This window comes from Dermochelys coriacea, chromosome 8 (assembly GCF_009764565.3).
Source record: "Dermochelys coriacea isolate rDerCor1 chromosome 8, rDerCor1.pri.v4, whole genome shotgun sequence".
Lineage (NCBI taxonomy): Eukaryota > Metazoa > Chordata > Testudines > Dermochelyidae > Dermochelys > Dermochelys coriacea.
In genome coordinates this window covers 52,961,104-52,986,454 of record NC_050075.1, presented here as the reverse complement: position 1 = coordinate 52,986,454, position 25,351 = coordinate 52,961,104, and the positions used below count along the sequence as shown (strand labels likewise).

Here is a 25,351-nt window from a genome sequence, read left to right as displayed (position 1 = left end):
ATCTTGTAAATAAAGTGCTTCTATCTCCTAGAATAAATGTTTATAGCACAGAGAAATTTGGATTACCCGTCCAGTACAAATCCCACATCTAAAATGTAGTGGATCAGAGATTAATTTAAAATGCTTTGTCTATCAGTATTTACTAATCTGTTAAATTCTACTCTCCTCCTTTCAGTCTTTCACTGTAATGTTGAGTGCAGGAACATTAATCATTAAATGATACTAATGTGGGTATCAATGTAATCTGTGCTTCCATAGAAAGTAATTGTGAGAGAATTCATTCTAATTCAAGGTTAATTAGTGTACCATTAAAATAATGTGTTACAAAAGTTAATTACTTGCTGGGTCAAAAAGTGTGGTAAAAAGCTGAATGCCTAATGTCTGAGATCACATTTCCTGACTCAAAATAATGTTCTAAATCTGCCACCCTACTGAAAAATATCCAACATGAAAAGTGAGAGAGATTTAGTCACTGGTATCTTCCTATCCCCCTTCTACTAGTAAATTTTTGGCACAGTGTCTACGACATCTGGCGCATGGCTCCTATTAATAGATAAGTGAGTTGCTCACTTTGTTCCCTCCTGCAATGTTGGAAGATATATGTCAAGGGATAGCCTGGGTTAACCCTATTTTGGTTTTGAAGCACCACAAGTGTGTTGGGTGGTACCTTAGAAAAAGCAAGTTGTTGTGAAAATGTCACAAGGCAGCATTATGATTTCTTGCTTTACCTCAGCATGAGTTTAAAAGATCCTTCTGCAGGCGTGTCACACGCCATATTAAATCTGGAGAAATTTATGTTAACAGGTAGTTTAAAGTAACAGCTATAAAGTGTACACATTAAGCTGGAAGTACAAGTGATAGCCAGGGTAGAACAACTGCCATCTAAAAATATCATCTACTTTTTCTTTTGTTTAAATTAAGATATAAAAGATGCCAATTTATAACATCTTCTGTAGTTGATAGGAAATGTTTTAGTGCTATTCATTAAAAGGCTCTGTTATTGCTTTGGATGGATTTGGATTCTGTTCGTGTAGGTTCCCAAGCTTAGTGGGAAGTGTGGCTATTGCAGTGAATAACACTTGAAACAGTAGCAGAAAAACTGTGTTTTGGTATCCAAATGTAAACATTAAAAAAAAAAAAAAAAGACCGCTCACAGCCTGGGCAGTCCTGTGTTGAGATGGTTCTCTGAGATGAGCCTAAACCGAGACCCCAAAATAGAATACTCCGGATTTTGCAGCTATTCCCTATCCCTCTACAGGGCAAACTAAAACTCTGTATGTGGACACCCAAACTTTGGTGAGGTTCAGATCCAGATCAGGATTTCATGGCACAGGCTCATCTTCGGTTGGGTAGGTTGGGATGAACAAAGGGGGATGAAATTGCTCCTAGCTGAGGCATGCAGCAGTGCCCTTTCTAGGGCAGAATGCTTAGGACATCTGTACAACCCAATTTTCCATCCACTTCCCTTTCAACATCTAGTGCTTGATTACTTGAAGCAGGTTCTCACAGATAGAGAGATGAATCAATTGTTGCACAAAAGACAAAGTAAGGAAAACTTTTTAAGACTTTTAAATTGCTGAGTGCTTTCTCTCTTCATCCAACTCCCCCCCCCCCCCCCCCGCTCCTTGTCCCCTGACTGCCCCCTCCTGGGACCCCCGCCCCAAACTGCCCCCCCGGGACCCCACCCCCATCTAGTCCCCCCCCACTCCCTGTCCCCTGACTGCCCCCCCAGAACATCTGCCCTATCCAACCGTTCCCTGTCGTCCCCCCCCGACCCTCTGCCCCATCCAACCACCCCCTGTCCTCTGACTGCCCCCCTGGACCTCCCTGCCTCTTATCCAACCCCAGCCCCCTTACCATGTTGCTCAGAGCAGCATGTCTGACCACTGCGTCACCCAGCTGGAGCCAGACACGCTGCCATACTGCCCTGCATGAACAGGCAGCCCTGCCGCCCAGAATGCTGCCCATGCCAGGGTCTGGCCTCCTGGGCCAGGAGCTCAGGGGCCGGGCAGGACGATCCTGTGGGTCAGAAGTGGCCTGCAGGCCGTAGTTTGCCCATTTCAGAACTAGTCCCTCCTTTAATTGGGTGAATTAAGATGTATATCTCAGGAAGAGTTTGAATGAGATAGAAGGGGAGAAAAAGGCTTTCGTGAAGTGCTCCTTTGACTTAATTCCATCTTTTGCCCCAGATATTTGCTTCATCCCTGTTAAAACTGGCATAAAGATGAGATTTGAGTTTAATGTGGAAAAAACATTTCATTCTCTGAACATGACAACCTGCCCTGCCCTGCCCTGCCTATAGCAGGGTGTTAAGCTGCATGTCAATCAGCCCTCAGAAGGGTGCTGAGCTACTTATTTCCCAGGTTCTTAACAAATAGTTGGATTTGAACTTCCACTAGTGATTGCCACCCACCTTAATGGAGGAGGAGTCATTACAAATTCTTTCTGGGGGTGTGCCCCGTGACTTCAGATGCAGAAATGTGTGGGGAAGGAAGAAGGAAGATTGTAGAGTAGACAAAAGAAAATATTCACATAAATTTTTCTGATCTGATGACAGCTTGTTGCCCAGATCATAGTGACTTAGGCTGAGAGTTGCAAAGCCACCAGGGGATTTGGATGCCTAGTTCCCATTATTTTTAATGAGAACTGAGGGTTCAAATGCCTTAGGCAGCTTTAAAAATCTTAGCCTTAAGAGAGTCCCTTTCCTGTTAAAGTCACTGGTGCAGAGTTAAACTCTAAAGCTGTCTAGAAGGCAGACCACGTTCTGGTCTCTTGCTTTCTTCATTCTTCCTTATGCTTTTATTGACTTGAGTTGGAGTTTTGGGTGCAGAGGAGTGCAGAATCAGGCCCTGTGTTGCCCTTCTAACAGATGGCTGATGCTCCTGACCTTGCTGTGTAAACATACAAGTGAGAATGAATAGCACATTATAGGCCATTCTGATTGTGGTTTTTTTAATGTTCAATTTTTAGTTGTTCGTGATATCCAGGGTTCCAGTAGTAGGACTTTGAGTCTCTTTACAATAGCTTCAGCTGACTTCATTCTTTTTCTTTTGGATATTTCTAGGGCAGGGCTTTGCTCCACTGGGCATGTGACCGAGGACACAAGGAGCTGGTCTCGGTACTGCTACAGCATGCAGCCGATGTTAACAGCCAGGTAAGGAAGGGGTGGAAAACTTGCTTTTTGATGGTGCATGGTGTTGTATCTTTATCAAACACTTCATACTTTGTCCCATCAGGATTCCAAAGCAAATTCTTTCAAAGTATTGAATATGGAGGAGGCCACCTAAAGCGATACATATGAGATGAATATACCCATTAAAAACAGTTTTCCATACAACCAAATACAAAAACAGATGAAATTTCTTCCTGCAATAGTGTCTTTCACTTGCTGGTGATCAGTTCAAATCTGACTTGGGTAGGTGAGACCAGAGATATTTCCTATTACTAAACGTTTGGTGGCTTAGATAGAATGACTTGGTAGTCTCTGTCCAGTTCCTTAATATCCTGTAGTATCAGCAGAGCATCTGAAGACTGGAGAGTGAACTAAAGAAAATTCCACTGCAGGAAGAAACCTGTTTGCCAAACAGTAGAACATAATAGAACATTCATTTATTAGAAGGTACATTTCTTAAACAAAGCATTCTAAATGGTGCTTTAAATTATGTTTGAAATTTGACATTGTTACAGTTGGATCTCACTTTATAATATAGATTGGATTTATAATCCTGTTGTAATTAAGGGTTGAACCTTGCTAGCTGTGATCATGTTCAGAAATAATTGTCAATCATGGTTCTCCTAGAGCCATGATTGACAGTTGTTTTCCAATATGGTTGTTGCTTGAATCATTTCCCTTTCTAGTCTGTATGTGTACGTGTGTATATTTTGAGAACTCTGCTAGCCCAAACTGATGATCTTTCAGTATCCCAATAAGTGCTTTGGAAATACTTCACATATGTTGCAGTAGTGCAATAGGCTATCCTGTAGGTTTTTTGATTCAGCAGTAATATTGTGATGGTGGAAGTAACTAGGTTAAGATTTAAATATGTTTTAAAAATGTTTAAAATACTGGTACAAGCCCTACTATGGACAGAGCCGTGAAAAGGGTACATATTAAGAGAACTTGCTTGGTTCCGTTGAAATCAGTGGGAAGGTTTAGGCAGGGACCTGTGGTTCTTTGAGCGTATGATTCCTAGGTTTCTGTTATGCAGACAGTTTGAGGATTTTTTTCAAAGATCCTTTGTGCACCTTTGAAAAAAAGGTAGATTTGTGGAGGAGGGGTCAGTAATTATACTGAATGATGCTGGAGCTATGTCCATGATTTCCCTTGGTCCAAGATAAGACTGGACACCGCACCTGCTATTCTAATCGTGTGTGATATGTTAGTCTGTGAATGTTTGAAAATAGCATGATTCTGAGACTGGGAGAACTGGGATTACATGTTTGCCTTTGTATTTTACCCTGTGACCCCAGGGGATATCTGCTGCTTGGAGTTCTGGAATAATGGTCCCTGAAACTTCATCTCTTTCTGATGGTTGTATTTCACATCTCTTAGTGCACCAAGAGTGTCTTTAGCTGTAAAAGTATGACTTGGGGAGGACTTCCTTATCTGGAGGAGAATAATCTGTATTTTCTCTGTACCATCATTTTCTATTACTTTTTTCTCCTTTTTTAATGTATTGTACATTTTTTCTAACCAAATTATTTTTGTCCAGTAACAAAAGTTTAATAATAGCTATAGAAAGAAAATCAATCTTTGATTTTTTTTTCCCCCACCAAGGTAATAAAGGAGACCTTTTTTTAAAAGTCTTATTTTGCACATAGATGTATTCTCCGAGAAGGCAGACAATTCTTAGACTTTTATTTTATTTTCTCTCTCTCCTCAGCCTTTCTATAAACTGTGATAACATTTTCAGGATTTCATGACCCAGTGTTACTTTTTACATGGACCTTTTCCCTAAAGGAAGTACTGTCTAAAACCCAGGATTATGGGGAATTCTTTGGAGGAGCAACCAAAGAGAGAGAAAAAAAGTTATGCTTCCAAATATGTCATAAACATGAAGCATGTGCTCATATATATTACCAAATGCACTGTCAGTTAATGTGTGGGTTGTAAAGAATTGGAGGTTAAGTATAAGAGAATCTCTAGTGACTTGCATTAGTGGAGCTATTATTTTAACATCATGTGCTAACCCTGGAAGTTCACATTCCAGACTACACATAGCTCTCAGTCTGCCAGGTTCCAGCCTGGGGGACAGGCTCTGTAGAAACCTTGTACAGTACCCTACATGCCTTGAGATATCTTCCTATTTCATTCATTCATACAGCCGTATTAAATGCAGGCAGCATAAGACATAGATTTGGTAGCATGAGAATGACAGCAACAGACAGTAGAGGGGGAAGCTTATATGATAGATTTTTTTTTCCTTTTTATTTTTTGTCTGCAGTGTTTTTAATATCTTTCTAGGATATTAGAAAATAATACCCCCCTCCTTAGCTGCTTCTGTGCTTTTTCATTAGGCAGGCACTGTATGTTTTTTCCCCTCCTATGTTTCTTATGTAGCGTCAGGGTTATAGTATAGGGTTAGAGTATGGGGCAACTGGTCACTGGGACTCCTTAGTTTTACTGGTTCTAACATTAATTAGCTGGGTGACCTGGAGCCAGGTCTCCATTTTTCCTTTGTTTTTGTTTTCTAAATGTGAACAATAACTATCTTTGTAAAACACTTGGAGATTTCTGGGTGCTATATAAGTGTAAATACTGTAATTGTTTTATTATTTTATTACATACACTGATGTATTTGAGGCAGGTAAGTGGGGAGAGACTCCATGGTGCTGATTGGTCCTGCAGTATGCACAAAGCTCCTGGAGTGCAGTAGTAGATTGACTGACTGTCCTTTAAAAACAATGATGCTGTGGGTTTAAAGAGGCAGTTCATTGCTGTCCACTGAAAGCCTGCATCCATTGAGTTCTTTGATTGTCCATAATTAGCTTTAATAGTATGTTTGAAAAGAGGCTGTAAGTGATTGACATAGGGGAGGGGGGAGCAGAAACACAAGAACTTCCCTGCTTTATGTTGAAAAGGGACGTTTATGTAAGCGAATTACCTAAATCCTCAGAGCCAAAGGCCATTTCTAAGTGGGTGGTTGGGTGGTGTTTTGGAACTGTGCTGGAAACACCCAGAATCCAGAGATCTTTCCAAAGGCAGCTTCCCAGTGCTGAGACATTCCGTTTAGAAATATCTGTATTTATTGAATAGTGAAGTAAAGGGGAGCCTGATCTTAACATTGTAGTTGGCCTGTGTTATGCAGGATGTCAGCCTATCATCCTAATGTCCCCTTCTTGCCTTAAAATGTATGAATGAATGAATCTGTTGATGAATGAATAAATGTTGGTGTTTTTCATCCATCTGTGAGTAAAGTGAAACATTCTATTTCTATTGAAACAGTCATAGCTTCCTCTTTGTAGGGTATTATTGCTTGTAGAACGTGTGCTTTCTAGAACAGAGCTCTCAACATGGGGTTGCAAACAGGTTTCAAGAGATCATAACCACCTTGCTGTTCCCATATCCCTAATGGGAGGGGTGTCTTGGGGAGGTCCCAGTATGGAAAATAGAGTCCCTTGGAGTGGAAAAGTTGAGAACCACTATTTTAGAGGATATCTTGCCTTGTCTTGTAAAAATAAGGAAAATGGAGATGTTTGGAAAATGGAGATTTTGTACATATGAAGCATGAGTGCTGGAGGTCAGACCTGACTTGCCCTCTTTTACATGGGATGATGTTGTTTTAAAGCATATAGGTTTTACTCCTGTTCAGTTTCAAGAAAGGTTGGGTGAACTCTGATCTAATAATGAGCCAAATGATAGAGAGCATAACAAACAGCTTTTTCATGATGGTAACATAAATGCAATAAGAGCATTGGGGTTTTGCTGTTCAGCTGATATATTTCTGTACTGAGCAAACACTGGCTATATTGAGTTCTGAGAAATAGTATGTGTGTATGCTGTCACATAGAAATCAGAGGTTGTAGACTCACTTAGGTTAGTGGGAGGAAGCAAGATGAAGATCAGGCATGAATCTGTTAACACAGCAAAAATTCTGTACTTTTATCTAAAACTCCATTAGAGGATGGGTTGAATCTCATTACATGAGCTCAAGTAACATCAGGTTGTGTAAAATTATCCCATACCAGAATCTAGGCTTTTGAGAAGCTCTGCTCCTTATAGTGTTCAGTTCTAAACTGGGTCCTAATCTGAGCTGCTGACTAGGAGGCTTTATGCGCCTTGATCTGCCAGCTTTATGTCCTTCTCATTGACTTCATCATTCATCATTTTCTCCATAGAGGTGATTGTGTGTTGGAGCTATTAACAAATCTGTTCTCTTAGCTTTCTCTAGTCAGTAGGAAGTTAGGGGACAGCAACACCATCCACTCATGAAAAGCCAGGACACACCAAAACAGGTTACCATACAAATCCAACATTAACTCGTGTTTTTCAGGTTTCCATTTAATACAGTGTAAAACAGCAATACCGTGTTTTGCCACCGTGTGATAATGTGAGAGGCTGAAAGTCAGCAGCATGCCTGCATCCATTCTTGGAACACTAGAGAAGTGTTCTCATAAAGGAAAAAGTACATTGGTTTCTCTGTAATGTAATAGGAGGGAATCAGCTCTGTAGAGTGCACCATGCAGTTGATTTCTTTTTTTATCTGGACATTTATACCATGGAATTTGAGGCTGCATGTAGGTCTTCAGGGGAAGGTTTAATGTACTTAGAATAACCTTCTGGGTTTATCCTTTGGCGTCCACTCCCCTTGAGCTTCCTCCTCCTCACTAGTGGAGTGGATTGCTCTTTCTCAAACCCAGGATAGTTAAGACAGAAATTGTCTTTCAGTTCTATCCCATAAAGAAAAGGAGTACTTGTGGCACCTTAGAGACTAACAAATTTATTAGAGCATAAGCTTTCGTGAGCTACAGCTCACTTCATCGGATGAAGTGAGCTGTAGCTCACGAAAGCTTATGCTCTAATAAATTTGTTAGTCTCTAAGGTGCCACAAGTACTCCTTTTCTTTTTGCGAATACAGACTAACACGGCTGCTACTCTGAAACCAGTTCTATCCCATGTTACTTATGCTCAGAACTATCCAGAGCATACATTCATCTGCTGAAATCTTCCATCTTTGTCCTGTGCCCAAAGGTTAACTTTAATTTTATGTAGAAAAGTTTGAGTAAAATTCTTTGGTTGTTTTTGAGTCTGGCCAAGTGTAAAATAAAGTCACATGTTTCCTGTTTAATAAATAAATAAAATCTTGCCACACTTTTAGGAAGGAATACAGCAAAGCTGACTGGTTTGGAATTTGAAACTTGTTATGGATGTTTCCCTGTTATGCCATAATTCTGGTAAACTTTGCAGTATTTGCATATACTTTCTCTTAGCTTTTCTTCTTTTTTTTTAATTTTTTTTATTATTATTATTATTATTATTATTATTACCATTTGAAAATTGCAGTGTTCTGAGTAAAAGATATTAGTGCCCACTTAAAGACGCACTGTCCACAAATGCACACCGCACTTTTCAAAATGTTTTGCAGACTTGAAGTTTTGCACCTTTAAAACTACTGAACAGATTTTCTTCACAACTGTCTTTTTGGTGGATTCAGCTGAGTCCTAAAATTAAGCCATCTATGAAGAAAACCAGTTATTTTGATTTTAAAGTTAATAAATAAATTCCATTACAGATATATACTAGGTCATAAGTATGGAAATATGTACTTAACCGTCATTACTAACTGACACTAGTTGACCTTGGCCTGATTGTTTTTTGTTTAGTCTAGAAACATACAGACTAGACTAGGAATTGGTTGGTCTTTGCTCACAAAAGTGCCTATTGGATATAGAACTGGTGACTTTTTCTTTAAAACAGTAGGAAAATAAATGTAATAACCTACATCCATGTGACATATGAAGGTAGCACAATTCAGTACTTAGAAATCAGGAAATGTGAAAATTAAGGTTGAGCGCATAGCCAAATCTCTGCTCTTTGTATTATGACGCATTCCTTAATTATATTGATCCTAGTTTATTTTAGGGCTTGTCTACATGAGGACATTGAGCAGAATAGCTCCACTAGTGGACACTTTGTTGAGTGTACTAATTATTCCAGAATAAAGTGACTTTTATTCCAGAACAGTGTCCATATGGGGAGCTATTCTGAAACTGCTATTGCAGCCACATTCCCTATGTAGATATGCCCGAAGATACACACTTAAATCACTGGTTGTAGATAAAATTATATTACTTGAGAAACAGGATGTGATCATGATTCAAGACTGTATTGTATGTGTGTGTGCCCAATAGAGCAGAGGTAAAGTTGTGCTCAACTCTTTTTTCATTTCCAGATATTTGAGTGCTTAACTGTTTAATCCTAATGTTGTGTTAACCTAACCATTTGCATATAATAACTTGCATTGTAAATCTGCCATACTTCTAGGGTGAATATACCTGGGGAATCCTCTATCATTGCCTTGTGTTCCTGTGTATAAAAGAGAGTTTTTCTACATAGGATAGTTTCATTCTGTTTCTAATATTGCTCAGAATATCAGTGAAAGGTGCCCTAGGTCTTTTCTCCCTGCAGTGACAATGTGTAGCTTGTCTTGCTAATGATGCTGTTCACAGATAGGTAATAAAGATGTAAGTAAAATGTTCAGTTCTGAGAAAAATCATTTGTATCCCTAGTTTTTCGTTTCTGCCTTGGTGGAAATATCACTGAAGGTTCAGTAGTCAGATCTCTTGTAAGAGATCAGAGTTTTGTTCTTCCTTCACATGCTTCTCCACATCTCTACCAGAACTATGAGACTCCTCTTGTCACTGCCACCCCTTTAATTGGATAGAGGCATGGATAAAGGATGACGACAAATATTATTTCTCCTCCCTATTCTACTAGGGCCTGAGTATGCTGCTTCAGAAGCATTTCAGGTTCTTCCCAGTTTAGCATCAGGAAATCAGTACTGAGATAGAACCTAGGTCTCCTCCATGGCATTTCAGAGCGCTGCCACTAGGCAGCATGATTGCCTAAAATCACACCTCTTAATGTTATCATTTGCAGCAGGTAAAAAAATAGCCATTCCCTTTGAGTTTTGTCTTTCTTGCGATAGGACTCCTGCATGGAATTTTTTGCTTTAAAAGACTTCTTAGATTAGCCAGCAAGAGCAATATGGCAAGCATTCCTCCTGCCTCTCCCTCCCAATCCCATGTTGGGGCAGTACACTTCGGACAGACCACGGGACTTGCTTGATTAGCAAGAAGAAAAGCTTTCTAGCTATCCTATCATAGCCCTTGCCACCTTCCTTTAACAGACAGGCGCTTCCTCTTTTCTATCAGTTTGGATGCTAACGTGCTTTTGAGTCAGAAGGCTTCCAGATACCAGGACACAAAGTAGCTATCCCCTTGTAATACCTTCTTGCACGTCCTGATTGAAAAAATTCTTTTAAAATGGAGACAATACAAACATAATAAATGTCAGGGAAGGTTCATCTCCCTCATGACTCAATCCTTCTCAAATAACATTATTATTGACTGGCCTATTGGTTGCCAAAAAGGAAAATCAATTTTAGTAGAAGTAGTTGCCTGGCTGCAGATCATGGTACTAACCCAGCACAGACAGGTTGATTTTATCAACTATCTGAAGACTAATTTCCACTATTAGCCAGAAATGAAGTAGAAATTATAGATATGTCAAAAATCAGTTGGTATTTTTTCTGTTATGTTTTCCCCTTGTATTGCATGGCTCTAAAAATGTTTTGTGACTCCTTTTTTCACCCCACCCCCATTTTTAGATTGTACAATAGTGAGGTGCATAAACTGCTTGCAGTTCAAACCCTGTAGTGGCCCATATACATATAGGTGGCACCAATGTAGATTTTAAAATGTAGCTGGCATTGATGCCGATGCATTTCTTCCCCCAACTCCTGCACTGACTGTAGTGTGCCTTATCTTCCCATTCACTTGAGGACATCAAGGAGGTTTTGAGGAGATTGGTTTGTACACCTCGAACCTTCAGGCTAAGGGTCAGAGGCACTATGGCTGTGTCTACACTATAATTTTGTGAGAATATCCAGCCATTGACCACATCAGTTTAGTGCCATCATTGGGGAGTACTATTATAGAACAACAGAACCATTAACACAACAGAACCACTAACCCAGGAACACAACAGAACCACTAACCTAGGAACCTATCCTTGCAACAAAGCCCGTTGCCAACTCTGTCCACATATCTATTCAGGGGACACCATCATAGGGCCTAATCACATCAGCCACATTATCAGAGGCTCATTCACCTGCACATCTGCCAGTGTGATATATGCCATCATGTGCCAGCAATGTCCCTCTGCCATGTACATTGGCCAAACTGGACAGTCTCTACATAAAAGAATAAATGGACACAAATCAGACATCAAGAATTATAACATTCAAAAACCAGTCGGAGAACACTTCAATCTCTCTGGTCACTCGATTACAGACCTAAAAGTGGCAATTCTTCAACAAAAACACTTCAGAAACAAACTCCAACGAGAGACTGCTGAATTGGAATTAATTTGCAAACTGGATACAATTAACTTAGGCTTGAATAAAGACTGGGAGTGGATGGGTCATTACACAAAGTAAAACTATTTCCCCACGTTTATCTCCCCCCCACCACACCCCCTCCCTCAGACGTTCTTGTCAACTGCTGAAAATGGCCCACCTTGATTATCACTACAAAAGGTTCTCCCCCCCATCCTCTCCTGCTGATAATAGCTCACCTCACCTGATCACTCTCCTTACAGTGTGTATGATAACATCCATTGTTTAATGTTCTCTGTGTATATAAATCTCCCTGCTGTATTTTCCACCGAATGCATCTGATGAACTGAGCTGTAGCTCACGAAAGTTTAAGCTCAAATAAATTTGTTAGTCTCTAAGGTGCCACAAGTACTCCTTTTCTTTTTGCGAATACAGACTAACACGGCTGCTACTCTGAAACCTGTCATTATAGATATAGCATCAGCAGTCTAACCACTGTGGCATTTAACCCTACAAATCTAAGTGACACAGTGGTAAAAAAGTCTGAGTCTCATTTATACTCTTGCTTGTGCAGTTGCTATCTGGTGTAGATTTCCCAAAAAGCATAGTGTAGACAAGACAGAAAGTTCACTTTGCTCTGATTGGGTCTTTAACTGTGCCTGCAGACTTCAGCAGGAGAAAGAGGTTTTAATACTTCAGAGTTTACCAGTATCATGGCAGGATGGTGCAAATGATTGAAGAAACTAACGGTGGGGGAAAGGGAAAGCTAAGAGTAGGCATTCCAGTACCAATAATGAGAGCAACCTTTACCTGTAAAATTATTATCCAAGACAGCTTCCTTCTTCTCCCCTCCTCTCTCTGTACCGCCCAAGTAAGCTCTGATAAGCAGCTCTCAGAAGGCTCTGCAGGCTTATATTCCTGCACTCTTGACATTGTTGCCAATGGGTGTGAAATCCATTAGCTGAAAGAAAGGAAAGATCTGCTTAGTGACAGAGGATAGCTTTCAACATTAAAGCGTTGACTTGGTGCCAGTCACACAGTTATTAGAAGTGGCACAGCTCCATGCCTCTCCTGCAGATCTCTGTGGAATATAGGTTGGCAGCAGGTTGAATGCTAAGTGGTCACCACTCAGCAGATGCTGTTTTTAACTACTGGGAGAAAAATCCTTTGCAACAGAACCGTTTATAAAACGTTCACAAGTTTTTTTGCTAGAACTTCAGATTCGACTCAGCGATTTACCTTAGTTCATTCTTCAGCTTCTGGATATGCCTTGAGCAGCATCTGCCGATTGTTTGAATAGAGGGCTCTTCCTTCCAAAAGTGCTGGATTTTGATGCATCATTCCTCTGCATCTCACAGCTTTATGTGAACAATTCGTCTTTCGCCTGCTCCTTTTTTGTCACCGGAATTACTGTCTCACTGCTGGATGCAGCAAAACTGTTGGCATCGTTGAGATTCAGGCAGCATGTGTGTGGTGGGCAGCATCACTGCAAAGCAAAAGCAGTTGCACTCAAGAAAGAAGCTGTGTTTTTTAAATTGTTTTAGTGAGATTTTATGTATCCACCACATTCTTATTATTATTATTCTCTCCCACCACAAACAGCATAGAATTGCCTGTAAATCGAGGAATAATTCTTGAAGACCCGCAATAGTCTGGGGGTCTCTAGGCCCCCTGCTGCCAGAACGTTGTATGCGTCTTCTGGGGAATTTTAGGCCATATTAAAGTTGAGTAACTTAATGATCAGGAACTCAACAAGTTTGAAGTTCAGATAAATTTCATTAAGTTTGGATATTTATACAAATTTATGAAGCCGCACCCTACCCAAGATCCAGTGTCCCCAAGTAGCCTCTCTTATAGACTTCCCCTGCCCATAGCTGCCTTTTGGAGTGGAAGGGAGGCAGGAAAGTCAAATGACCTTCCACCCTTCCCTGGCAGTTTGAGGCATGATTGCAGGCTGTCTCTCTACCTTCAAATAATCTAGGCCTAAAGCTTGACTGGTGTCAAAATAGCTTTATTCTCTAGATTTTTATTTTTATTTTCTCTCAAGCCATCCTGCCACACAGAAATCTCTCTTGCAAGCCCACCCCTGCTCCCACCCCAATAGTTCTTATTTATCTAAGAACTAAGAAACTTTTTTGGGCCCTCGCTGCTGCCTCTGTGCACTCCATTGCCAGAGCAGTGCTTACCGAAACTGAAATAAGGATTTTAAAATCAACAAACTAGGAAAGCCAGTTAATTGCAGGTGCTATTAGGAATGCTAGTGAAAGTGAGAAGCAGTTTTGTCCAGAGGAATGAATGCAGGGCAGGGACAGGAGCCATGAGTTCCTCACTTCTGTTGCGCATTCTGCCACTGACTTGCTGTGTGACCTCAAACAGGTTATTTCATGTTTCTCTTCTGATTTCCCCCTCAGATAACACAACCCACTTCCTATGATTGGTGTGAGGATTGATTAATAACTGTACAATGCTTCATGATAAAGATTCAGTCGTTCCTTTTGAGGCATGTCCCCTAGCTGGGTGTGGTGTAGGAAGAGTCTCCAGTGGGAACTCCATGTGGCATAATGTCTCAGGAAGGCCAGTGAATCTTGTAAAACCAAGATGCGCAGCATGCTATATACATTCCTGTGCCTGGGCAGCATGGTTGTCCTAGTGTTGAATGGTTGCAGGTCCTTGACTTTGCCACTTCCCTGCCTCTCTCCATCCACTGAAGCCAGGATTGGTTTTAGCCTTGTACAAGGTGTAAGTACCACCGTTGCACATAGCTCCAGTGTGGTGCAGTGCAGAGACAGAGGAGGAGACTCCTTGTGCCTTCTTCCCCTTTACACACCCATGAAGAGAAAAGAAAACGACGTTACCCTGAGGGCTTGACTTTGCATAGTGAAGGCATCGAGTGAAGGGCATATAAATCCAAGATAAAGCATTGACCTTGACAGGGCAAATGGAACCCAATCCTGTGTTAATGAGAGCTGCTGCACAGCTGCCATGTTACTGCTGCCTAGTAGGGGTGCTGAGAGCCATTGAACCCAACTGTAAACCCTGTATATGAAGGAAACCACTTCAAGCCTGGGGGTGCTGCCACATCCCCGGCTCTCTTAGTTCCAGCCTCCCCGCCCCATCCCGCAAGGAATTTCAGGATTAAGGTCTTAAAACTCTATCTACCATCTAGGTATTTATTTTTCTTAACAAATGCATTTTAAAAAATGAAGCCAGAATCTCTGGGCCTTGCATGCTTTGTATTTGTTGGTGCTTTGAAATATTTTAATGCGCTTTATCTCAGTGTGGTGAAAGATTTCATCACCCTTTGCTCCCATCCCCCACTCTCCCTCAGTCCTTGGGGTCATCTGAAATACCATGTGACTAATGTGTTAAATCACTTGTCTAATTTGTGAAGTCATTGTCCAAAATGCTTTAAACCTCATTCAGATGTTCCCAGTTTAGGGAAAGTCAGGTGTGAAAACACAGATTGCTGCTGGCAGCTGAGCCTTTTTTCCAGGTGAGCACATAGTCATAGACACAGCTTGCAGCCTCAGATTGTTTCCTTAATCCCAGGCTGTGCCTTGCAGGGCTAGAGGAATTGCCTTTGCTGTACATCCCAACTATGTGTCTACTTAGGAGGGGCAGTCTCTAAAACACTGATCATTTTTGCACCCAGCTCCTCCAAACAGCTCTCCTTGTCAGAAGAATTTCAGTGAATTTAAAATGTTACACTCTGTCTCCAGAAAGACACCTCTTTTATAGGTTTCCACTGATAGGATGGTTTTATTACCCAAACGTAGCCTCTCATTCATGTCTGATTGACTCACTTCTTTGATTCAGATACTTAAGAGATGAATGTCATAATTCAAGAATCTGAACTGAACTGTACGCATCCCTTTGATTCATTTTACGTCGGACTTTGATCTTTTTTTTTTTTTCATTCAGGCAATTTTTTTCTACCACTTTAAATGGAGGGGAAAAAATTCCTTTTTCGTGCTTGTTGGTTTTCTTTTTTTTTTCTTTTTAAATGTCACTGCTAGTCATGATTACTTCTTGGCTATTGGCTCATAAGTGAAGCTAAGGTTGAAGTGAGTACGACAGAAGTACCGTAATAATACATGGAATTGGTGTATGGCTTTACCAGGGGCCCTGCATTGTGAAATATCAGGCCCTCAACTACCCAAGAAGTGAGCACTTCAGGGTGCTCCCTGTAGAAGATTAGAATCTTATCCTGAGATAGATAAATCGTAAAGCTAACAGCTGAGGAGTTTATTATCCCAAGATAGTTTCCTACAGAAATGTGACGATCGTCCTCTCATCACAGGGCTTTGATTGGTTACTATAAATAGTTCTGTACTGAATGGCTTTTTAAAAACTAAATTGTGTTGAGATTATGACAGGGAGATTGTCAGAAGCTGAGGCAGCCATGTTTATTTTGGGGCTATCGATTTGAAGATCTGAAGGCCAGTCAGAGCATGGAAATGTTCATAATTGTGCTGTTATTGAAAAATAAATGAACTGCCATTATGTAAATCAGCTAGCTTTCCTCCTCCCGGCCTTTCAGAGTGCAAGGAACGGCATAATTGATAAATAAGTATGTATTTATGGGTCAGTAACTCTATAGCATGTCTGTGATCTGACTGGTTGAGACAATTCCATTTCAGGATAATCCTGTGTAACTTGACTTCTTGAAGCATATAATTGCTTTTATATGGAAAGAGATGTAATAAGGATAATGTAGCTAACAGGTCTTGACCCATGTGGTTCAAAACTTCCACTAGCCAACCAAATTCCTCTGGTCTTCAGCCCATTTTATGAGCGTTCCACAGGCATTATTGCAGATGTCAGAAAATGTACTGATTGATATATGCTTTCTCTCCAGGGTTAGATGTTACCTTCTTGGAGACATTCAATTTTGTCCACCAGCCAATTAACTAACTGTATGAAAAATCTATATTGGATGCTTTATAATAATAATTCATGACTACAGACAAGGCGTCCTATCCCCTTTCCATCTCCCTCCCTGTCTATAGTATATACTTTCTCAGTACTCTTGGGTTATTAAATACTTATTAAATACTGGTTTCAGAGTAGCAGCCGTGTTAGTCTGTATTCGCAAAAAGAAGAGGAGTACTTGTGGCACCTTAGAGACTAACAAATTTATTAGAGCATAAGCTTTCGTGAGCTACAGCTCACTTCCGATGAAGTGAGCTGTAGCTCACGAAAGCTTATGCTCTAATAAATTTGTTAGTCTCTAAGGTGCCACAAGTACTCCTCTTCTTTTTATTAAATACTATTTCATTATTGCTAACTATCGTTTTGATGAGCTACAGTAGTAAAACTTGGGAACAGCAATAGAAAAGGGGTGCGAGAAAGTAAATGCCTCTCTGATTCCTTTATAGGAAGGGCACATTTTGGGAGCTGAAGTAATAGGGGATAAAACTCAATTAATGAAGAGAAGTAAAAAGAAGTAAATGAGGTAATCAAGCGCAGAGAAATTGGTATTGGCAGGTTCTGAATGATGCTCTGAGATGGGCAATCTTTCAAAATCCTTCCTTGTATGTTGCTGCCGTCTCTTTATTTATTATTAAAATATCATGATCCATGAGGTGCTCAGGGTGAATCCCGGCCTAGCTAATTCTAATTAATCCAGTCAGGGAGAGCAGCAGGGTAAGTGGAGCAGTCTATCGGATTGAAATTCATAACTTAATTGAGGTCAAAGTCCTGGGCTGAGAGAACAAAAGTCTTTCGCTAGGACCAAGCAGATCAATAGCAATAAATATCTGGCTTGGATACAAGTAGCTTAGAGTGACAGATTATCTGACACTGGCCAGAGGTCTTGGTCTTGTTAAGGGCAGAGTCCTGAGGCATGTACAGTATACCAAGACTCTAGCTGCTGTTCCTTCCAAGCCGTAAAGAGCTCAGAAGGGAGACCAGTGAAATATCTGAAGGGCTCTTGAGAGCCATGGTAGAGTGCAGTTTATAAAAACTCCAAGCAACTCCGACTGAAATTGCACAGAGTTGGATTCAATTTCTTGAGATATGGGTCTCCCTTTAAGTAGGGCAAGGGCTTGTGTCCCATTAGCACTGACTGAGGTCAGAAGAATTTGCTACAGCTTACTGGAACTTGGAGCTAAATCACTCGCTTGTCCAAAGAAGGACCTTTAGGATCATGGGGAATTGAGCACATAGATTGATGGCCTTTATGCCACGTTTGTATTTATTGTATACAGTATTTATATAGGGAAGAAAGAGGAAAGTTGGAGGAGTAGAGTGTAAATAACCATTAAGGTACATTTATAAACAGTATTATACAGTCCTGAGAAAGGGAGACAGTGATTCCCATACCCTTCAGAATAGCAATCATAGATTCCAGTGTGACTCTGAAACTTCTGCGTTGTTCATACACTCTTATGTTAAAAAATTACAGTAATGGCCACTTGTCAAAACTGTAGATCTGTGTTTTGGACAGTTACTTTAAGGCAGACTGTGACATTGACTCCATTGATATTTAAACCAGAGAAAGCAGCGTGTAAAACCATGCTAAATTTAAATGTGAAGGATTGAAGTACAGACACAGGTTTGTCCTTGAAAGTTATACTGAGAGAGATGCATCGGTAATATTCACACTTTTTGTTTATTTTTAGTCTTTAAGTGGATTTAGTGGTAATAGATATGGCCAGATTTGACAGCCTCTAGGACTGATGTCCTCTGTGTACCAGATAGGTATTGCATTTGGTCAGTAATCTGCATTTCCCTTGACACTGTCCAGCCAATGTGTCTCAACACTATTTAGAAGGTGCCCTTGTAGGGATTAGAGAGTAGGTCAGACTCCTTGTCCGTTGTGTCGGATTCAGATTTAGTACGAATCTGACTTGAAGAACCAGTACAAATATCAGATATTTAAATGGCTGTTACTCCCTCAAATTACCTTGACCCTGACTTTAGTGAACACACACTATTTTATGCCACAGGTTCATCCAGTGCACAAGTTGGACAGTGTGCAGTGAATGAGGCAGCTGTTCAGTATTCATTTTTATCCTCCCTGTGCAGTATGTGGCTTCCTGCTTCATTCACTGTACAATATCCGGCCGCCTCATTCTGAGGTCAGTGAGTCCAGCCTCTGGACTACTGCCTTACTTATTGTGCATCCCTCCCTGACTCACTCTCCAGCCTACTCACCGACTCAAACGAGGTCTGTGGTAATTAAAGACTTTGTTGAAATGCATGTTAAAGGGAGCAGCATTAAACCTTAACTTTGGCTTTTCCTGATTTTTGAGTGCTTCATATTCCAACAGTAACAGTTTTTATTAATGGCATTTCCTATTTAAAGAGAGATGATCAAACAAAACTTCCACCATGTGCAACCAGTTGCTCCTTGTCTTACCCATACGTGCCTTGAACAATAGAACATGGTGAAATCATATTCAGAAATAAGAAATTCCTCTTTCCTTACACAATGACATTTGTGCAGAGTCAACAAAAGGTTGTGGGAAGTGGGGGAATGAAAAAATATTGTAAAACTAGTGCTTGGCTGACGTACATTTTGAAAAAAGTTTATCTGGACCACATCTAAAAAGATAGTGGACCATGGAAAGGCACATCTGTGACCCAGGGTGTATGTCCTTGCTAAATTTAAAAATTCTACCACCTCCTGCTGAGGCCCCAGAACTGTTCACTGGGATCAATGGGGTTACTGCAGATTTCCACTGATGTCACTAAGAACAGACTCTTTCTTACCGTTTCTAGAGTTGTGCTGTAAACACCTGTTGTACAGGTGCACAGTAAAAGTAAAAAATAACAAAACAAGGGCCTGATCATACAAAACCCTCTACATACAGAACTCCCATTGATTTAAGAGAAGATAGTACTCTTGTGACTGAATTGAGAGCCAGGAGATCTGGCTTCTGTTCCCAGCTTTGCTGCAGGCCCTTTGCATGACTTCAGACAAGTCACTTAATTTCTTTGTCTCAATTCCTCATCTGTAAAATGGACAGAGAGATAATCCTTCCCTACCTCTCAGGAGTTCTTGTAAGGTGCTGACATGCTGTAGTGATAAGCATAATAAAAAACCCTGTAAGTGAAATTAAACAAATAATAACTGTATTACGTGCACAGAGGACTTGCAGGATCGTACTCCAAGTCATGCAAATTTCCACACCACTCAGAATGCACCAAAAGAGGGAAGAGACTAAAGGATCCAATCCAGCTCCGCTTAAAATCACTAGGAGCAGGAGTAGGCAAAGAAATATTTCTTGTTAGGGAAATATTAAAGAACTATTGTTAGGGAAAGAAATATTTCTTTCCAATCTTCTCGAAGTACGTAAGACTACAAAGTAGTTAAGAAAGTCTATTAGCTTTGTTAGCCTCAACCATCTGACTTTGGTGCATCTGTCACATACCCCGAAAGTCAGTTTGCAGGATACAGAAAATCCTGAATTTCATGTTTGAGAATATATCTAAAATGTGTTGTGATTTACTCTGGTGCGTTGCGATATTGCTGTGACAGTGTTGTTTTTTTCTCTGCAAATAATGTTTTAAAAGTGGCAACCTAAATGTGATGCTGTAGCAAATGTATTAGATTTCCCTTCCTGAGGAATGTGTTACTAAAGTGTAATACAAGAGAAATTAGATGTACATCTCTTAAATTAAGGTTGTGCATTATGGGGCAAATTCTTGTACCCTAGCACAGACCAGGTAGTCAGGATGTGCACTAGTAAGTTCTTTGGTTGCAACCAAAGAAAAGGTTCAGATTGTTTTTGCCCACGTGAGACTATAATGCCCATTTGGACTTGTCCTGTTACTCTTGACAAATCACTTGATGACTTTTGTTCCTTTTGGTTGATTATAACAGAACTGTGAGAGAGCTGAAGGATTCGTCTTTTTCACTTTCCATTTGTCAGTCTGTTGCTAGAGATATGCTTTCTGATATATTTCTCCTGCCTTCTTTGGCTACTAAAAATAGTTAGTGTCAGAAGTCTCCTGTTTTCTGTTTTGCAATAATGTGCTAAACATCATGCTGGGGGGAATATGTTGAAGGGGAGTCATTACTCATTTGATCACCAAAACAGTGGAAGAATCTGTTAGAGGTTAAAATTGTAGTGAAGAGGGAAGAGTTTAGGTGTGACGTATTCTCTATTCCTTCCCTTCTCCCATCATGTACATATAGGGTTCGTCTACAGTGCAGTTAAACACCAGTGGCTGACCCATGTCAGCTGACTCGGGCTTGCAGCGCTCAGGCTTGTGGGACTGTAGAATTGCAGATGTTCGGACTTGGGCTGAGGCCTAGACTTTGGGACCCTCCCCTCATGGGGGCCCAGAGTTCAGGCTCCAGCCTGAGCCGAAACGTCTACACTGCGGTTTTACAGCTGCTTCGCCCAAGCCCTGTGAGCCTGAATCAGTTGACACAGGCCAGCCACAGGTGTTTAACTGCAGTGTAGACATACCCATAGAATTCACATCTTAGATGTGACTGGTATCTCTTAACAGCCCTAACATACGCAAGAGTTTTCTTAGTACTTACTCAAGTTGTAGTGAGTCAGCCCTGGCTCTAGTTAAGAACAAAAAACTGCTTTAATGAAGTAATATAGCCAAAGCCTCACCTGTCACAAATTATTTAATCACAATACATGTTTCTTGACATTTGTCACAGCCAATCACTATATTTATTTGCAAACCTGGAGTAGTTTGGCCCAGCTGGATAGGTGTAGTGATAGGCTTGCGTATGACACAGATGGAATAAATCTTGGCCATTGGTCACTGCTGCATCTTTAAAAAAAGAAAAACTTAATTGGAAAGAGGATCCTGACCTGAATGAGCTGAAAGGCAAATGATTTAAACATCTGTGATGAGGTAGTAAAAAGCTATGATCTCACATCAAGCTGTGTGTGGAGGATCAGGAGATGCTCTGGAATCCAAAAACTATATAGGAATGGACTTATTTGGTGTTAGTCTTTTGCAAAAGTGAATTGTTAATTAAAAGAAAACAAGCTTGAGAACATTGTGGTTTACTTTCAGTTAGACGCAGCTGCTTTTCCATTACTCCACTCTATTTCTTTGTGACTTCCCATTCCTGACATCATGCTGGTAGACCATTTCCAAGGGCCACTTTCAAGCAGTACATTTTTTTTCCTCCTAAAATTGTTAGAAGCTGCTATTGTGATATCTTGCCAAATTCAGAAGGGTGGTGCAAGTTACATATTAGTAAGAGTCTAAAATAGTATAATTTACATGGAGAGAGACTGGAAGAATGTGTAACCTAGTGAGTGTGGGAATGCTTGAACTTGTACCTTCTTAAGCCCTCTGGTTGCCTTTTTTCCCCCCTTCACCTGTCTATTCTAGCCCCTTGACGTAAATTACACCCACTTGGGTTCTTTCACCTTCACTTATGCATGTGTAAGTTACACCATCTTACACATCATTTCTGAATTTGGCCCAAAATATTCACCACACTGTCACAGATAAATCGTTGTTGTTAATGCTGACCAATGCAATATTTTGGTTTGGCTGCTGCTGCAAAAAACGAGAACAAGATGGAAAATATCAGATTCAGTGGGGGGACAAATATTTACAGGCTTCTGAGAGATTTACTAAAAATTAAACATACACTGAGAAGTATGTGATGCTTCTCTCTCCTTAGGTACATGTATGCTGTTCCTATTGACTGCAAGGGAGGCAAAATAATACCTTTTATCTGACCAGCTTCTGCTGGCGGAAAGGACAAGCTTTGGAGTGTCACAGAGCTCTTCCTCTGGTCTGGAGAAAGTAACCAGAGTGTAGGCATCCCCCTGGATTGTAATAGGTAGACCAAACAGAGAGGTGGAGAGGGTGAGAGTAAGAAATAATAAAACAGAGATTAACAGAAAAGTGGAATTCTAGGCTTGCCTAACCTCTAACCAGACCACGGTAATTTGTAAGGATCTTGCAGAGAGTAGGCTTAATGAGGAATTTAAGAGGATAGGCATCATGAATTTTGATGGGGATATACGCATGAATCTTCCATTTACATTAGTGGGAGTTTTATGTGTATATCTGAGGACCAAATGTATCCCTCTTTGTGATCAGTAAAAAGAAAACCGCCAGTGTTGATATTAATCAAGCTCATTGAGATATTAATGGAGTGATGGAGAAGAAATGGGAGATTTTTCATAGAGGAAAAGAGATTAAAAAGTTGGTTCATTTGCATAGGAATATATCACAGCTGTACCAAGAATAAAAAAAAATTCCTGTTGGGATGGGGTGGCCACATAACACAGACATTGGCCTTCGTAATTATTTTTAATTTGAAAATTCGAATAGTGGCACAGCATTTCTGGAAGGGTGTACTTTTCAGTCTTGCTCCTGCTCCTATGCCTGGACCAGATATCGGAGGGAAAGAGAAGTAGAAAGTTTTATAATAGAAGATACACCCCAGAATGCCTGATCTTGGCTGGTGCACTATGGAATGTCATCTCTTGCCTGAACGTAGACATTTCAAATCTTTGAACTGACCTTGTCTAAAGGATGATGTGGATGACTTTTCTAAATGTACCTCAGCCATGTTCTCCCAATTGCTAAGGTTGGGGAATTGTCAGTCTAGGCTTGCCAAAGTTCATCCCTCTTGTGTGACCCATACACACATTCGTTTCCAAAGTAATACCTCCCGTATGATCAAAATAATATGTACACACATTGCTGTACACTTTCTGCTTTGCTTGTATCTTCCATTGAATATCGTTCTACATAGTTTTTGACTTTTAATTTGTGGCTGGTGCAACATTTCATTGGGTTAGCAGTGCATCATAACCTCTCCAGTTCCTGCAGGTAAATTTGGAGTTGCTACACCTCCATTGATGGTTCCAACTGATAATAGACTACATATAGAACCATTTTGTGTGTTTGTGTTGTTTTTTAGCAACATTCTCCCAAACAAGCAGATTGGCAGCTCTGCAGTTCAATTAGAATGGTTGCTTTCCAATGTCTTAGGCAGGAAGGATTGCTGTAGTTTTCTGAGAAGGAGCAAAAACTGGAACAAAGGCAAATGCAAGTAGTTATGTCCCATTGACCAGAGAAATGCTTTCAGAAGAATGGGTTATATTTATTATCACACCTCCTTCTGTCCTTAGCAATATGAAAACTTCGTTGTTGTGTCATCAAATGTCTGTCCTGGTCTAAACATAACCACACAATCCTATATAGGGTATCTGTGTACATCATCATCTTTGTGGTTGCTGGGCTTTCCTTTTGTGCTGTCAATTAGTCTACATTTTGTTGAAATCCATCTTCCATCTCCTCTTCCTGAAATATGCCAACCACCTGTAACTTCAGTTTCTTCTAGCTGTCCTTGGTTAGCTCTTCCCCGCTTTGTTTTTCCTTGCTTGCAATCTAATTGTATATTTTCTGAAGTTTCACTGTCTGGCTTTTAACTTTTGCTCCACCATCTTAATGAGCACCTCTTTTTCTGCTTCCCAAGTCCTTGTGGCTAATAGTACAGAAATATCTCTTCTTTTAAGCAGTAAGGTAGCTTGCTCTCCATCATATTGACTCCACTGGTAACTGCTAGAAAAGAGAAGAGGATAAAGCAATAAATGTTTGACACTGGGATGCTCTGTGTGCTGTAGAAAATTTCTCAGCAATGGATAAGATCAAGATTCAAAATGCTTTAAAGAGATATCTGTTAAATGTGTCTCCTTTGCGATAGCCAACAAGTGGCTCCTTTAGACATCTAGAGTTCCCTGAGGGTTCACATTATTAATATCTGAGTTATGACAAGGTGAATATAAGAACAGCCATACGTTCTTATGTTCTGACCCATACCTTTGGTCAGACCAAAGGTCCATCAAGCCAAGTATCCTCTCCTCTGACAGTGGCCAATGGCAGGAACCGTAAAGGGAATGAACGTAGAGGTTACCATCAAGTGATCCATGCCCTGTCACCCAATCCCAGCTTCTGGCAAACAGAGGCTAGGGACATGATTCCTGCCCATCCTGGCTAATAGCCATTGTTGGACATATCTTCCATGAATCTATCTACCTCCCTTTTGAACCCTGTTATAGTATTGGCCTTCACAACACCCTCTGGCAAGGAGTTCCAGAGGTTGACAGTGCTTTGCGTGAAAAAATAATTTCTTGTGTTTGTTTCAAACCTGCTACTTATTAATTTCATTTGGTGGCCCCTTGTTCTTGTATTATGAGAAGGAGTAAATAACACTTCCTTATTTACTTTCTCTATACCGCTCCTGATTTTATAGACCTCTCTCATATCCCCCCTTAGTTGCCTTTTTTCCAAGCGGAAAAGTCCCAGTCTTATTAATCTCTCCTCATACGGAAGCCGTTCTATACCCCTAATCATTTTTGTTGCCATTTTCTGAACCTTTTCCAATTCCAATATTTCTTTTTTGAGATGGAATGACCACATCTGCACACAGTATTCAAGGTGGCTATGCTGATGTTTATTTTTTTTTCTGGCAGCATGATTAATTTTTCTTTCCTTTCTTAATATCTCTGAGCCAGCTGTCTCTGAATATCCTCATAGCAATGTTTTGCTGCTCCATTCTCCACCCACCCATCCCCCATTCACTCTCCGACTAGTTGGTTTAATAACTTCAGAGATGTTTTTCAGTTCTACCAAAGGTAAAACTTTGAAAGGATCCTTAGGTGATGGCCTTGACATGTGTGATTCTGCCCAGCAAAGTTCCCGAGTAGGTTTGAGAGCTCAGTTCCAGGTATTCTATCAATAATACCTAACCTAGACCTCCCCCACGTGTTCCAACCTGTTGCCTAGATCACTCTTCTGCTTCCTGCAGCGAATAGAATAGATTTATTCTCAGGGCTGTAAAT

The 25,351-nt window shown here is 40.5% G+C and overlaps 1 protein-coding gene across 2 annotated transcripts in view; it reads left to right on the top strand.

Moving 5' to 3' along the window:
- The window catches only part of ACBD6 (acyl-CoA binding domain containing 6), a 138,612-nt gene that overhangs the window by 75,288 nt on the left and 37,973 nt on the right, over positions 1-25,351 (top strand). For both annotated transcript variants that reach the window (XM_038413633.2, XM_038413634.2), the window contains exon 6: positions 3,065-3,154. In XM_038413633.2, the coding sequence (XP_038269561.1) occupies positions 3,065-3,154 (90 nt within the window). The remainder of the gene's footprint in view (positions 1-3,064; positions 3,155-25,351) is intronic.